The 16,883-nt window shown below is 49.1% G+C and overlaps 1 protein-coding gene across 13 annotated transcripts in view; it reads right to left on the reverse strand.

Moving 5' to 3' along the window:
* mrvi1 (murine retrovirus integration site 1 homolog) overlaps positions 1–16,883 on the reverse strand; it is a 239,359-nt gene that overhangs the window by 140,870 nt on the left and 81,606 nt on the right. For 11 of the 13 annotated variants that reach the window (XM_052028841.1, XM_052028843.1, XM_052028837.1 and 8 more), the window contains 2 exons: positions 13,028–13,121; positions 4,356–4,417 (listed from right to left, as the gene is read on the reverse strand). The exons of 1 other annotated variant lie outside the window; for it this stretch is intronic. In XM_052028841.1, the coding sequence (XP_051884801.1) occupies positions 4,356–4,417; positions 13,028–13,121 (156 nt within the window). The remainder of the gene's footprint in view (positions 1–4,355; positions 4,418–13,027; positions 13,122–16,883) is intronic. One more of the 13 variants, XM_052028838.1, reaches the window with a different exon arrangement.

Below are 16,883 nucleotides of genomic sequence, written 5' to 3' on the forward strand. Positions count from 1 at the left end.
CCATCAGCCATTCTTCAGCCCATTTTCCCAGCTGGTCCAGATCACGCTGCAAGCTTTGATAGCCTTCCTCACTGTCCACTACGCCCCCAATCTTGGTGTCATCTGCAAATTTGCTGATCCAGTTTACCACGTTATCATCTAAATCATTAACATAGATGCTAAACAACAACGGACCCAGCACCGATCCCTGCGGCACACCGCTAGTCACAGGCCTCCAGTCAGAGAGACAACCATCTACTACCACTCTCTGGCTTCTCCCGCTAAGCCAATGTTGAATCCAATTGGCTACTTCATGCTGAATGCCAAGCGACTTAACCTTCTGGAGCAGCCTCCCATGTGGGACTTTGTCAAAGGCCTTTAACAACATCCACCGCCTTTCCCTCATCGACCTTCTTGGTAACCTCCTCGAAGAACTCTATAAGATTGGTTAGACATGACCTGCCACACACAAAGCCATGTTGACTATCCCTAATCAGGCCCTGTCTATCCAAATACTTATATATCCTATCCCTTAGGTAGTGTAGCGTTTAGTGTAACACTTTACAGCGCCAGTGACCCGGGTTCAATTCCAGCCGCAGTCTGTAAGGAGTTTGTACGCTCTCCCCGTGTCTGCGTGGGTTTCCTCTGGGTGCTCCGGTTTCCTCCCACATTCCAAAGATGTACAGGTTAGGGGCACGCTATGTTGACGTCGGAAGCGTGGCGACACTTGCGGGCTGCCCCCAGAACACGCTACACAAAAGGTGCAGTTCACTTTGTGTTTCGATGCACGTGTGACTAATAAAGATATCTTATCTTACCAGAATGCCTTCCAGTAATTTACCCGCGACTAATGTCAGGCTCACTGGCCTATAATTTCCTGGCTTATTCTTAGAGCCCTTCTTGAACAATAGAACAACATTAGCTATCCTCCAGTCCTCCGGCACCTCACCCGTGGCTAAGGATGTTTTAAGTATCTCTGCCAGGACCCCTGCAATGACAATAAACTTGAATTTGATAATGTGGGACAACAGATGAGAATTCATGTCGTTTGGTACAGGTGGATCAGTGACACCAAACTCATGAGGAGCAGTGAGTGCGACTGGTCACCCTGCTGGGTGGTGAGGGGCTACTGAGCACCTTACACAGCTGCATCTGAATGTCCACACACTTTACAGCTAACAGAGGATTCTGCAACAGCTGTCACTGCATCGGTCCTGATGACTGGTCCCTTCTGGACATTGATTCACTGCTGGTTATTGGTGAATCACTTGCCTCAGAGGATTTTCTTACAGTTGTAATGCAGGAAGTGTGGCAGATATTTACGCACAGCAAGCTGCCACAAGAAGTAATGTTATAATAGACTCATAGAGTGGAACATCGCGGAGAAAGGCCCTTCAGCCCATGTGTCCAGGCCGACCAAGATGTATATTCAAGCTAATCCCATTTCCCAACACTTGGCCCATGTCCCTCTAAACTCTTGTCATCCACGTACCTGTCCATTAAACGTATCAAATGTACCTGCCTCACTCACTTCCTCTGGCAGCTGGTTCCAATATCTACTAGTCGATGTAAAAAAGTTGCCCCTCAGGTTCTTATTAATAAACCTTTCACTGCTAATCTTAAATCTGTGTCCTCTAGTTTTCGATTCCCTAACCCTGGAAAAAAGACCGCTCACTATCTATGCCCCTCATGATCTTATCACCTCTGTGAGATCACCCCTTGGTCTCCGACACTCCAAGAAGTAAAGTCCTAGACTGTCTGACCTCTCCCTATAACTCAGTCCCTCGCATCCTGGCCAACATCCTCGTAAATCTTTTTTGCACTCTTTCCAGCTTAGTCACATTCTTCCCATAACCGGATAATGTGATAATGATCGGAATGGACACTGCGTGCAACGTTCTGAGGTACAACTCAATGGTTCTATGAACTGATATTCTGCTCTTTAATGATGTTAGTTGAGAGATACATATCGCGCAGCTTCCTCCCTTCCTTTTCCTTGTCTTTGAGTAATGCTGTGGGATGTTTGAGATCCATTTGGGAGCAGATGAGACTAAAGTTTAAAAGGTCACCCAAACTCACATATGGGCGACATGGACAGAGAACATACATAGAACAGGCCCTTCGGCCCACCACGTCTGTGCTGAACACGATGCCAAACTAAACTAATCCCTCTGCCTGCACTCACCACTCTGTGTAAAAGGGGCAGCACCAAAGCAAAGATCGACGTTGATCATTGATCCAAGTCTCTTCACTGCAACATGAACCCACGACCTTGTGACTGAGAGATGTAAGTGCCATCATCAGCTGGAAAAAAGTCTCAATGATGAGTGAACGAAAGAGGAAAAACCATTGACAGGAAGCTTGTATTCGTTAACAGCTAGGTTTTGACATTTTTACATGATCCAGCAATATAAATATGAAACAGTGTAACGCCATGATAGTAAGAGTTCATCTTTGGTGCCAAAGAGGTTTATTAGCGGTAATTAAAAGTTAAATGAAATGGTTAAATTAGAATTTGGACAGATGAATAAAATGTGACTTTTGGTGAGTTCCATTTATGTCCACTGCCCAAATTCAGCAACCTCACGCTATCCAACATTCCTCAATATTTCTGGAACAATGGAGGAAAGATTAAAATTGGCCTGTACTCATCGGAGTTGGAAGACAGAGAGGCGAGCTCATGAAACACAATATTCTGAGGGAGATTGACAGGTTACATGCACTGCCTGGTGGAGGCAGATAGTCTCACAACATTTAAGAAGCATCTAATCTAGTCCTTGAATTGTCAAGGCACAGGAGGCATTGGACTTAATGCAGGTAAATGAGGCTGGAGTAGGTGGGTACCATGGGTGACACGGACAGAGAACATACATAGAACAGGCCCTTTGGCCCACAATGTCTGTGCTGAACACAATGCCAAACTAAACCAAATCCCTTCTGCCTGCACATGATCCACATCCCTCCATTCCCTGCATATTCATGAGTCTACATGAAAGCCTCTTGAACGTCTATATTGTATCTGCATCCACCACTACCCCGACAGCCTGCTCCAGGCACCCACCACTCTCTGTGTAAAAAATCTTGCCCTGCACATCTCCCTTTAAACTTTCTCCCTCTCACCTTAAACCCATGCCTCTAGTATTCGACATTCAACCTGGGATAAAATACTCTGACTGTCCACCCTATCTCTGCCTCTCATAATTTTATAAACTTCTATCAGGTCTCCCCTCAGCCTCCGCCACCCTGGAGGAGACAACCCAAGTTTGTCCAACCTCTCCGTATAGCTCATGCCATCTAATCCAGGCAGCATCCTGGTGAACCTCTTCTGCACCCTCTCCAAGGCCTCCACATCCTTCCTGTAATGGGGCGACCAGAACTGCACACAGTACTCTGAGTGCAGTCTCACCATGGTGGGCCGAAGGGCCTGTTTCTGTGCTGTATGACTCTATGATGCGATGACGTGCTGTTTGCTGGGCTGGAGAGTCTGGAACCAGGGGTCATGGTCTCTGCATCAAGGGTCGGCCATTTGGGACTGAGGTGAGGAGAAGTTGGATATCTTTGAAAATCTTCCCCCAGAGGCTTGGTCTCTGAGTGAACTCAAGGCCGCGATCAACAAGGGATCAGGTAGGAACACGCGAGGCACAAGGTCAGCCATGACTTTATGGAATAGTGAAGCAGGTTCAAGGGCCAAATGGCCTACTCCTGCTCCTATTTCTTGTTCCTAATGAGCTGCTGAGTGTGGCACATCTTACAGAGCAAAGTTTGGATACTTTGCTTTAATTGCCAGCGCCTCTACTTCCTCAGGAGGCTGAAGAAATTCGGCATGTCCCTGTTGACCCTCACCAACGTCTGCCCGGGACTGCAAGAAACTGCAGACAGTTGTGGACACAGCCCAGCGCATCACAGAAACCAGCCTCGCTTCCATGTACTCTACCTACACTTCCCGCTGCCTCGGTAAAGCAGAGAGCATGATCAAAGACCCCACCCACCCCGGACATTCTCTCTTCTCCCCCCTCCCATCGGGCAGAAGACACAAAAGCCTTAAAGTACTTACCACCAGGCTCAAGGACAGCTTCTATCCCACTGTTATAAGATTATTGAACACTCTCCTTGCACGATAAGATGGACTCTTGACCTCACAATCTACCTCATTATGATCTTGAACCTTATTGTCTGCCTGCACTGCACTTTCCCTGTAGCTGTAACACTTTATTCTGCATTCTGTTATTGTTTTCCCTTGTACTACCTCGATGCACTGATGTGATGAAATGATCTGTACGGATGGCATGCAAAACAACGTTTTTCACTGTGCCTCGGTACATGTGACAATAATAAACCAATTTTATCTTGCATTTTTCAATACAAAGTGACCTTACCCTATCTGTGCTGTTGCCGTTGTCTGCATCCACTACCTCCTGTGGTGACTGGGCTCTTCTCCCTGTGAGAATCAGATTCTAGTTAGCAACTCACATGGCACCAAGTTTGCCCCCGGATGAGATTAACCATCCAGTCCGTGCAGTGACTTTTCAAAGCCTACACCAGTGCTGGTGTATGAGGCAGCTAAAGTTGGTGACACACTTGGGGTAGAAGAGGGATGGGGGCTGTGGTGAACTAGTGTGTGGATGTGATAGTCATACGAAGCTCTACAATCTTTCTCATTGCTGGTGACCAATGCCTTGTATAACCCACAGCAACAATCACCAGGCAACTGTACAGAACCAATCAAAGAGATGCTAATTAACGATGGTCCCTCTTTCGGTAATGATAATCAGCTGTTACATTTTTACAAGGTCTCATATTCCAGTTTTTTATATAAGGGAAAATTATTCAGAAATACATCATCTGCACATTAACGGTCTTGCTGCTAACTTTGATCCCTTTTTAAAAGGCTCTTGGTTAATATTTCAGAGCACAAGCACTGTTTGAATTGTGCCATTGCCCTGTTTGACTGGTTTTCTTTTGATGTCTCATTCCAACAAAAATAAAGCCTCCTCTCAGACCCGAGCTGGTCGGTGGGGGGGGGGGGGGGGGGGGAGAGTTCTACATTCCCACTACCCCGGGCGTGAAGAAATGCTTCCCGACATTACCCCGTGAAGGGGATGGCCTGAGTTTTAAAGCTGTTCTCCGTTGTCCACTGCCACCCAACACCAAGCCCAATGTATCCAGCTCCATCACCTTGTGTCAAACACCTCAGTTACTTATAAAATTGTAGTTTCATCATAAAGCACATCAAAGTGCTTGAGCGGGTTGTAGCCTGTTGCTCTCGAGGCTGCAGTTACTCCCCTGTGCCAGTCCTCACTGGTAATTTCATGGAAAACAAGTTCTGAGAATGTTTTGTTTCCTGCCTGCACAGAATTATCACAACTTTTCTACAATCTACTGGAACCAGCATTGTGTCTAATTCTGGTCATTTCAGTTTAGGAAGTACGTGAAGGGCCTGGAGGTGATGCGAGAAAGTTTACTCTAATGATTCCAGGGTTGAGAACTCAAGAAATAGCAGCAGGAGTCAGTCATACTCATAAACACAAAGCAAACAGGAGCAGGAGTAGGCCACTCGGCCCCTCAAACCTGTCCCACCATTCCATGTGACCATGGCTGATCTGCCCTGGACCTTATGTCCTCTTCTGTGCCAGTTTCTCATCTCCCTCAATTCCCCAATCTTTCAAAAGTGTCCCTCCCTCCTCTTTAACTACCCCCACACACCCCAGTTTTAAATGACTGCCCCTAATCTTGTCCAAGACTTCCCACTGGTGGGGACATCCACCTGTCACGGCTCTTTAGGATTTCTTGCTTCAACAACATCACCATTCTTGTAAACTCGAAGAATACAGATGTGTGTTAGTCACTCATGGTGGGACAACCTTCTCACCTCAGGAATGAACATGGTGAATCTCTTCCGGAAACTTCCAGTGCCCCAGTATGTCCTTCCTTAGATAAAGGGACCAGAACTGTCCCCAGTACTCCAGGCGTGGCCGCACCAGTATACTGTACGATTGCACAATACTTCTCTAGTTATAGACTCCAGCACTCTGGCAATAAAGGCTAACACACCATCTGTCTTCCTGGCCACTTGCTGACCTGCCTGCTACTATTTTACTGCAGCCTGCTTCACCATTAGGGCAGATCACAGCTGCTCTGATCTTGGCTTCAGATCCACTTTCCTGCCAGTTCCCCTTAACCTTTGAGTCCCCTGAAGTCCAAAATTCTCCCAATCTCGGCCTCTGGTACACTGAAGGAAGTTCAGCTTCATGATCAGAGTGGACACACCAGCCTTGTTCTTCTTGGAGCAGAGAAGGTTGAGAGGAAATTTGATAGAGCGACAATCTCCTGGAGGAACTGAGCAGGTCAAGCAGCATCTGTGTGGGGAAAGGAATTGTCGCCACTTTGGGTCGAAACCCTGTAACGTTTGTTGCCTGAGATTTGATAGGTGTGGACAATATTGTGACGGGTTTGGACAGGTTAAATAAAGGGAAGCTATTCCCACTAGTGGATGTTCAGAGATCAAAGGGCAAAGATTTAAAGTGTGTGGCATACAAGGAGAAAGTGAGGAAAAGAGTAATTATGGAACTTGCTGCCTGGTGTTGGAAGCAGAACCATTCAGAGCCTTTGAAAAGGAATAGGATAGTCACTTGGGAGAAGACAAGTTGCAAGTGTGTGAGGGAAGTGGGAGAGTGGGACTGACGGGATTGCTCTGTGTAGAACTGGCACAGGCTCAGTCAGTCAAATGGTCACCTTCCTTGCTGTAACAATTCTATGATTCAAGGATAACAAGCGTCCCACAGCCCTGGCAAATAACCAGTGCTGATTTACACTGTTCTGGCAATCCATTGGCTGCAAGGCATAACGTTAACATTAGGCAGCACCTTCCAAATCTACAAAGGACAAGGGCAGCAAAAGCTCGGGGACCACCACTACCTGGGAGTTGCCCTCCAATCCACACACCATCCTGACTTGGAAATATATCGCCGTTCCTTCACCGTCACTGGGTCAACATCCTGGAACTCCCTCCCTAACAGCAGTGTGGGTGCACCCACACCTCAGGGACTGCAGTAGTTCAAGAAGGCAGCTCACCACCTCGAGGGCAACTAGGGACAGGCAATTAAATGCTGGCTCAGCCTGTGAAGCCCACATCCCTGAATGAACGTATGAAAAGAATTAAGAGAATTGTTCCACTTGGAGTTCTCCTGGTGTCCTGACCAACATTCTGCCCTTAACCAGTACTAAGAACAGATTATGCAGCGTGCTCCTGATGTTTGTTGGATCTTGCTGGAACACAAAGTGGTTGCTGAGCCAACAACAGTAAATGCGCACAAATTTAAAATGTGCCACGTTGAGGGATGTTGGAAGGCACGTGAAGACGTGTCTTTCTTCCGCTGTTGTGGGTGGAACAAAAGGGTTCCGGCTCTCTGTTTGCTGAGGATCAGATGGAAAAGCTGTCCCATACCACAGAGCTAATGTCAGTTAACAAGGACATAATGGAATTAATAATCCACCAGCAAAAAAGGGAAGCCTAACAACACACAAGGACACAAGGAAACAGGAGCAGGAGTAGGCCACTCGGCCCCTCAAGACTGCCCCACCATTCAATGTGACCACGGCTGATCTACACTGGCCTCATCTCCTCTTCAGTGCCAGTTCCCCATCATCCTCAATTCCTCGACCTTTCAAATATTTACCTCCTCCACCTCAAATCTATCCAATGCTCCGGCCTCCTCCACGCCCGGGGGCTGAGAATTCCAGGGATTCACCACCTTCTGAGAGAATAGCAACCTGCATTTATATAGAACCATTAACTTGCTAAAATATTGCAACAATTAATGGGCCCAAATCTGACTAAGCGTCCTGGAGCTGAAACGTGAACTGTTTCTGGCTCAAGGACCAAAATCTTGCCCTACAAGTCGGAGGAAGAGAGAAGTGGAGAGCCATTTGTAGAGAGAGTTCCAGAGCTCAGGGTCTTGGCAGCTGGACGAATGGTCAGCTACACTTGGGATTGCTGTAGAGGACAGAATTGGAGGAGCACAGAGACCTCAGAAAGTTGAGGAGGTAGGGAGGGGTGAGGCCATGACAAATTAAAAATTGAGGGATGATATTTCAGGAGTTGGTGAAGCTCGGAGCATTGAGTGGGTTGATGGTGTGGTTCTTGGGTCCGTGATGGTGCCAGCTCCATCACGGGCACAACCATCCCCACCATCGAGGACATTTTCAGGACACGGTGCCTTAAGAAGGCGGCATCGGCAGGCATGGTAGTGTAGCAGTTAGAGTAACGCTATTACAGCGCCAGCGACCCAGGTTCAATTCCAGCCACTGTCTGTAAGGAGCTTGTACGTTCTCCCCGTGACTGCGTAGGTTTCCTCTGGGTGCTCTGGTTTCCTCCCACATTCCAAAGGCGTACAGGTTAGGAAGTTGTGGGCATGCTATGTCGGCACCAGAAGCATGGCAACACTTGCGGGCTGCCCCCAGAACACTCTACACAAAAGATGCATTTCACTGTGTGTTTCAATGTACGTGTGACTAATAAAGATCTTATCTTATGATAATAAACCTGATTCTGATTCTGGGTGACATGCTCTGCTCGGGTGGAGAAGGGAGATGATGCTGAGATCACGTCTGGACCACAGTTTACGTTATCAGTCTCCTTATTTAGGGAAAGACGTTAATGTGTTAGAAGCGGTTGAGACGTTTACCAAACGATTGCGGGAACGGGAAGGCTGCCCTCTGATGAAAGGTTGGAGAGGCTGGGTTTGAACCCGCTGGTGTTTGGAAGAGTGAGGGGGGAACAAATGAGGTGCATGAGACCCTGAGGGGTCTCAACAGGGAGGCTGTGGAAAGGATGTTTCCTTCTGTGGGTCACTGTTCAACAATAAGGCACTGCCCATTTAAAGCAGAGATAAAGCAAAAACTGTCTCAGAGGGCAGTGAGTCTTTGGAACTCTCTTCCTCAAAGGGCAGTGGAAGCAGAATCTTTGAATACAGACGTAAGATAAATACACAAAAAGCAAAGGAGTGAAAGGTTGCTGGGGGCAGGTGGGAATGTGGAATTGAGGAAACAATGAGATCACTCACGGTCTTTTTAATGGTGAGACAGTATCAAGGTCCGGAGTGGCTCCTGCTATTCCTAATTCTATCTTCATATCCTTCAGGCCTGAGCCATTCATCGAGAGATGGAGTCATACAGCACGGAAACAGGCCCTTCGGCCCAACTCGTCCATGCTGACTGTGTTGCCCAGCCAGCTAGTCCCATCTGCCCGTGTCTGGCCCACAGCCCTCTAAACCTCTCCTATCCATGGACTTATCTAGGTGGCTTTTAAATGCTGCTAATGTGCCCGCCTCAACCACTACTCCTGGCAGCTCCTTCCAAACACGCACCACCCTTTGTGTGAAGAAGCTGCCCCTGATGCCCCTTTTAAATCTCTCGCCTCTGATCTTAAACCTCTGCCCTCTTGTTCTTAGCTCCCCCTCCCTGGGAAAAAGACTGTGTGCTCTCACCCTGTCTATGCCCCTCATGATCTTATACACCTCTATCAGGTCACCCCTCAATCTCCTACGTTCCAGGGAAAGTCCCAATCTATGCAACCTCTTGGTCAGAGTGGGAGTGGGACTGAGAATTAAAGGGACAGGTGACTTAGGAATGGACTCACCTCTCACCTGGACTCACTTCTCCCCTGCCTGCACGTGCTCCTCCCCCTCCCCCCACCTTCTTATTCTGGCTTCTGCCCTCTTCTTTTCCAGTCCTGATGAAGGGTCTCGACTCGAAACGTCGACTGTTTATTTCCCTCCACAGATGCTGCCTGACCCGCTGAGTTCCTCCAGCATTTTGCGTTGCTCCAGATTCCAGCATCTGCAGAATCTCTTGTGACTCTAAAACTGAACTTGAATTCTTTAATCGTCTGAAGTCTGTGAGCCTTTGGGGAAGGCTGCTTCCTGTGACACAGTCAGAGACAGCTTTCTTCCTATGAGTGTTGTTATTTCTGGAACAACTGACAACTTATTGAATGTTCTGTGAGGATGAATTGATCATTAATCCATCGCTTTAGTAAGAGGTGACCGAGGGCCTGCACTGGACATTCACTTCAGGAAATACAAAACCATAATGCAAACTGCAACACCGCAACGCTGCAACACCGTAACTGCTGTGGGGTGGAAAACAAATGTAACTGTGGAGGAGTGGAGGGGTCAGACTGTGGAGGGACAGTGGAGGGGTCACACTGTGAAGGGGTAGAGAGGTGGAAGGGAAGAGGGGTGGAGGGGAGGAGGGGTCAGACTTTGTCACGTCCCCATCCCATTGCCCCCCGGTCACAGAAGTGTAACTCTGCGAACTCTGCGGAGTGCCTGCCTGCCACAGACGTTATCCATACCCTCGAGTTTCCACAGAAAACTTGTGGAATCATTATCAAATGATAAATAAAGATACATTTAAGCAGGACATCCCAAAATAGTTTGCAAGTACTTTTGAAATGGTGATACTATGAAGCTACAGGAAACACTGCCGTCAATTAGCGCACAGCAAGCTCCCACAAAAGCACAATGACAAGACGGACAGATAATTTCTCCTTTAGATGTAGCTCAGGACAAAACATTGGCCAAGTTAGCAAGGAGAAATTTATTGACCTTTTGAAATAGTGGGTTCATTCCCCCAACACTGTCGCTCTGACACTGCAGTGCTCCCTCAGTCCCCCCCCCACAGTGCAGTGCTCCCTCAGTAACCCCCCCCCACAGTGCAGTGCTCCCTCAGTCCCCCCCCACAGTGCAGTGCTCCCTCAGTAACCCCCCCACAGTGCAGTGCTCCCTCAGTAACCCCCCCCCACAGTGCAGTGCTCCCTCAGTCCCCCCCCACAGTGCTGTGCTCCCTCAGTCCCCCCCCCACAGTGCAGTGCTCCCTCAGTCCCCCCCCCCACAGTGCAGTGCTCCCTCAGTCGTCCCCCCCACAGTGCAGTGCTCCCTCAGTCCCCCCCACAGTGCAGTGCTCCCTCAGTACCCCCCACAGAGCAGTGCTCCCTCAGTCCCCCCCCCACAGTGCAGTGCTCCCTCAGTCCCCCCCCACAGTGCAGTGCTCCCTCAGTCCCCCCCCCACAGTGCAGTGCTCCCTCAGTACCCCCCACAGTGCAGTGCTCCCTCAGTCCCCCCCCCCACAGTGCAGTGCTCCCTCAGTCCCCCCCCACAGTGCAGTGCTCCCTCAGTACCCCCCACAGTGCAGTGCTCCCTCAGTACCCCCCCACAGTGCAGTGCTCCCTCAGTAACCCCCCCACAGTGCAGTGCTCCCTCAGTCCCCCCCCACAGTGCAGTGCTCCCTCAGTCCCCCCCCCACAGTGCAGTGCTCCCTCAGTCCCCCCCCACAGTGCAGTGCTCCCTCAGTAACCCCCCCCACAGTGCAGTGCTCCCTCAGTAACCCCCCCCACAGTGCAGTGCTCCCTCAGTCCCCCCCCCACAGTGCAGTGCTCCCTCAGTCCCCCCCCACAGTGCAGTGCTCCCTCAGTAACCCCCACAGTGCAGTGCTCCCTCAGTCCCCCCCCACAGTGCAGTGCTCCCTCAGTCCCCCCCCACAGTGCAGTGCTCCCTCAGTCCCCCCCCACAGTGCAGTGCTCCCTCAGTACCCCCCACAGTGCAGTGCTCCCTCAGTCCCCCCCCACAGTGCAGTGCTCCCTCAGTAACCCCCCCCCACAGTGCAGTGCTCCCTCAGTACCCCCCACAGTGCAGTGCTCCCTCAGTAACCCCCCCCCACAGTGCAGTGCTCCCTCAGTCCCCCCCCACAGTGCAGTGCTCCCTCAGTACCCCCCACAGTGCAGTGCTCCCTCAGTACCCCCCACAGTGCAGTGCTCCCTCAGTAACCCCCCCCCACAGTGCAGTGCTCCCTCAGTCCCCCCCCCACAGTGCAGTGCTCCCTCAGTACCCCCCACAGTGCAGTGCTCCCTCAGTAACCCCCCCCACAGTGCAGTCCTCCCTCAGTAACCCCCCCCCCACAGTGCAGTCCTCCCTCAGTAACCCCCCCCACAGTGCAGTGCTCCCTCAGTAACCCCCCCCCACAGTGCAGTGCTCCCTCAGTACCCCCCACAGTGCAGTGCTCCCTCAGTAACCCCCCCCCACAGTGCAGTGCTCCCTCAGTACCCCCCACAGTGCAGTGCTCCCTCAGTAACCCCCCCCCACAGTGCAGTGCTCCCTCAGTAACCCCCCCCCACAGTGCAGTCCTCCCTCAGTACCGCCCCTTTTTGTTTTACAAAATGTTTATTCACTAAAAACACTACAAAAAACACCCAACATCAAATACAGCACATCTAATACACAAAGAAACTAGGCAAAACTAATACCCGTGCAACACTACGCCCCCCACCGCAACACACAATACTTCATATCAAAATAGTATCGGCCTCGTCCACGACACACGCGATCCCGAGGGGCCCACCGAGCGCGGAACTCGGCCAGGCCGCCCGTGGAGACAGCGTGCTCCCTTTCCAAAGACACCCACACGTGCACGTTCAGTACCGCCCCTCCCACAGTGTGACCCTCCCTCAGTACTGCCGCTCCCACACTGCAGTGCTCCCTCAGTATTGCCTCTCCAACTGATGGGGGCCCCCAGTACTGTTACTTTGACAGTGCCACACTCCCTTAGAACTGCCCCTACAACGGCCAGCAACCACCCCAGCACCCAGAACTGCCCTCCCATGCTCTCTCAGTCCCAGCACTCAGGGTATCATTCTATAATTTATACTCTACATCTTGGTGTGCGGAAACACAGGGCTGAACACCTACATCACATGGTTTGTGTGTCCTGTGTCATATCACTAATGACAAAACCTTTAATATTCAGTTAAGGAAGAAAGGTCCCCAAGGTACACTCGAGAAACACGATTACACCCTCCTACTCCAGTCCATTCTGAGTGACCAACTACAACAGGAACACGGAGCTCCCTTGCAACCTGAGTGGAGAGGGAGCCTGCCAGAAGAATACGTTGTCAAAGTAATATTCTCTGCAGAAGCACAGGGAGGAGGGGCAGGACTATGGGACTCCCGAAACCTGGAGCTCAGCGGGGTTTTGTCACTCCTGGAGTCCTTACCGTTTGTGACATTGTCCTCAGAGCCTGGGCAGGCCTGGAGTCTCCCAACAGGCATTCCGGTGCTGGATCCCACAGAGGGATGGGATCCCATTGCCTAGATCAGAGCAAAGAGTCATTAGCATTCACAGCGTGTGCCCATCATTCTTTGTTTGAGGAGGGCTAGAGCCTTAAAAATCCACCAGACCATCAGAAGGAAAGCAGCCTCTTCCTCTTTTTCACATCCCAACTACAATCTCACAAACTCAGAATGGAAAAATGAAGAATGTAATAAATCCTTAATGATTTGTCTGCAAAACAAGCAAACTTCCCTGATTGTGCTGCTTTTTTTTTAGAGAAAAATCCACCTTTTTTCTCAGTAACAAAGTTCTCATCCAAATAAAATTTAAGCAGAATTAAAATGAAGGATATATATTTCACAATGGTAACTTAACTCATATTTTGTAAATTAACTATAAAATGGACTTTGTGTCCACAGGTCCTTCATTACGTGAAGGCTGTAGCCTTTTCTCAACAGTCTTAGACTTAACTTTCTCTCTAGGTCTTTCACCAGGAGCTGAAACCAGGCCCACAGGATTTGCTGTTTGAGGGCTAGAACTTGTAACATTTAGCCTGACAAAGGAAATAAGGATAAGAACATAGAACACTAGAGCACAGTACAGGCCCTTCGGCCCACAATGTTGTGCCGACATTTTATCCTGCTCTAAGATCTATCTAACCTTTCCCTCCCACATAGTCCCCATTTCTCTATCATTCATGTGTCTATCTAAGAGTCTCTTAAATGTCCCTAATGATTCTGCCCCCACAACCTCTGCCGGCAGTGTGTTCCACACACCCACCACTCTCTGTGTAAAAAAACTTACCCCTGACATCCCCCTTATACCTTCCTCCAACCACCTTAAAATTATGTCCCCTCGTGTTCGCCATTGTCACCCTGGGAAAAATTCTCTGACTGTCCACTCGATCTATGCCTCTTATCATCTTGTACACCTCTATCAAGTCGCCTCTCATCCTTCTCCTCTGCAAAGAGAAAAGTCCTAGCTCACTCAACCTACCCTCATAAGACGTGCTCTCCAATCCAGGCAGCATCCTGGTAAATCTCCTCTGCACCCTCTCTAAAGCTTCCACATCCTTCCTATAATGAGGCAACCAGAACTGAACACAATACTCCAAGCTGTCCTCCTCAGCCTCTCGCTGATTTTCTTTGGCTCTTTTTACAAAATGATTGATATTTTAAGAATGCTGAAATGTTTTGCTCCTGTTTTGATACTAGAATTAGCCACTAAATGATTTATCTATTCCCCTAATCCCCATGAACCATTCCACCTGGCCTTTGCATTCAACAGATAATCCTTCAGAATTTCTCCAACAAGATTCCACCACCAGACACACCTTCCCCTCCCCTCCCAGTGATCCGTCCTTTCATGGCTCCCTGGTCAACTCTTCAGCCAACCACGCCCCCTCTCACAGCACTTTTCCACACAGCTGCAGGAGATTCAACACCCATCCTTTCACCTCTTCCCTCCCCTCCACCACAGGACCCAAATGGTCTCTCCAGGTGAAGCAGTGATTCACTTGCACCCCTTCCAACCCAGTGCAATGCATTCAGTGTTCACACTGTGGTCTCCTCCACACTGGGGAAACCAAACACAGATTGGGTGACCGCTTTGTGGGGCACCTGTGTTCAATATGTGGGAGTGACCCTGAGCTTTCCTGCCACTTTAATTCACCATCCCTCTCTGATCTGTCTGTGGCCTCCTGAACTGTTACAAGGCCCACGTTTGAGGAACAACATCTCACCTTCCAGCAGAGCATGCTGCAGCCTGCAGGACTCGATATCCAATTCTCCAGCTGTGGATAATTTCAGAACTGGCTATTTCTGTGTAAGTCATTCTGTGTAAGTCATTCAGATGTGATCCGGGCTCAGTGTTTGCTTTCCATTAGACAGCCTGACCTGCTGGGCACACCCTTTTGCTCTTCATTTTGCAACTTTTCACCTCCCTTTGTTATCTCTCTCTCTCTCTCAAACTGCCCCCATTGACTGGACCACCCCTACAGCATCCTTATGGCAAGCCTGGCCTCAACTTACCACTTTGTCCTTCCCATCCCTCTCCACAACCTAAAGTAAACTTGTTTTCCCTCTTTCCCCGTTCTGAAGAGGGTCTTTGACCTGAAATATAGTGTTTCTCTCTCCACAGATGCTGCCTGACCTGCTGGGCGCTTCCAGCATTGTGTGTTTTCATTATCCATTTCCTGAACAGTTGTTGAAGGACCAAGGGTCGGGTGGCATCTCGACTTGGCCTATTCATCACAATTCAGGAGATGCATTAAGCCAAAGCCCAGCTACTTTTTAAGATTTCTTTATTAGTCACAAGTACATCAAAACACACAGTGAAATGCATCTTTTGCATAGAGTGTTCTGGGGGCAGCCCGCAAGTGTTGCCACGCTTCCGGCGCCAACATAGCACGGCCACAACTTCCTAACCCATACGTCTTTGGAACGTGAGAGAAACCGGAGCACCCGGAGGAAACCCACGCAGACACGGGGAGAACGTACAAACTCCTTACAGACAGTGGCCGGAATTGAACCCACAGCCACACTTTCGAAAGGCAGGGGAGTTCTCAGGGGTGTCCTGGGCCAACATTTATCTCTCAATCAACATCATTTAAATGATCAACATCACTCAGAGTCACAGAGTTGTGCAGCACAGAAGCAGGCCCTTCGGCCCACCGCATCTATACTATGCCCATCTATACCAATCCCACTTGCCTGCACTAATCCCATCTCCCTCTGTGCCCCGCTCATTCCAGCACCTGTCCAGATGCCCCTTAGATGTTGTTCCTGTTCCTGCCTCCACCTCCTCCTCTGGCAGCTCATTCCAGATATCAACTACCCTGTGTGTGGAAAATTTACCCCTTGGATCACCTTTTAACCTGGATGTTATTATGTTGCTGTAGAGGAGTTTACTGTGAGCAAGGTGACTGTGGTATTTCCTACCTTACAATGGTGACAACGCCACAAAAAATATTTCATCAGCTCTAAAGCATTTTGAGGCATTTTAAAGCTGTGAAAGGCGCTATAGAAATACAGGTGACACCTGTGTTACAGGGGGTTGTGGTCCTAGAAAATGGTCCGTATCACAATTTTCTGTAACTCGAGGCCACATCATCTGCACACGCGTCAACAAACGCAAGCTGGAGAAAACAAATACATATTGTGTTGATCTATTTACTATTTTTCACATAAATTCCGTGAGAGTGAATTTTATTCTGTATCTCAAATTGTTGGGTAGTGACTTGCGAATTCTGTAAGGGCAAATTTCTGTTACCTCAACAGCTGTAATGCGGGGGTCACCTGCGTAAGACTTTCTTTAAATGCCTAGACATACAGCTGTGATTTATTTACAGCACATTTCTGGCAACATTACTAGAGCACACTCTGAGTGCTATATTATAACTTATAAGCTACTTTAGATGCATCCATATCAGAAATATTAAGGAGCTTGAGATAAGCAAGTTAATGAAGGATAGGGAATGGTCAACAAGAGAGGGAAATGAAGTTAAAAAGATAGAACCACCTTGACCAACGAAATGTTGCCACAGGTACACTTCACTATAGAGTCACACAGCACAGAAACAGGCCCTTCGGCCCAACTCATCCATGCCAACCAAGATGCCCCATCTAAGCTAGTCCCATTTGCCAGTGTTTGGCCCATAACCTTCTAAACCTTTCCTATCCATGGACCTGTCCAATTGTCTTTTAAAAGTTGTTATTGTACCTGCCTCACCCACTTCCTCTGGCAGCTCGTTCCACATGGATACCACCCTTTGTGTAAAAAAGTTGCCCCTCAAGTTCCTG

This window comes from Pristis pectinata, chromosome 14 (genome assembly GCF_009764475.1).
Source record: "Pristis pectinata isolate sPriPec2 chromosome 14, sPriPec2.1.pri, whole genome shotgun sequence".
In the NCBI taxonomy this organism is placed as follows: Eukaryota; Metazoa; Chordata; class Chondrichthyes; order Rhinopristiformes; family Pristidae; genus Pristis; species Pristis pectinata.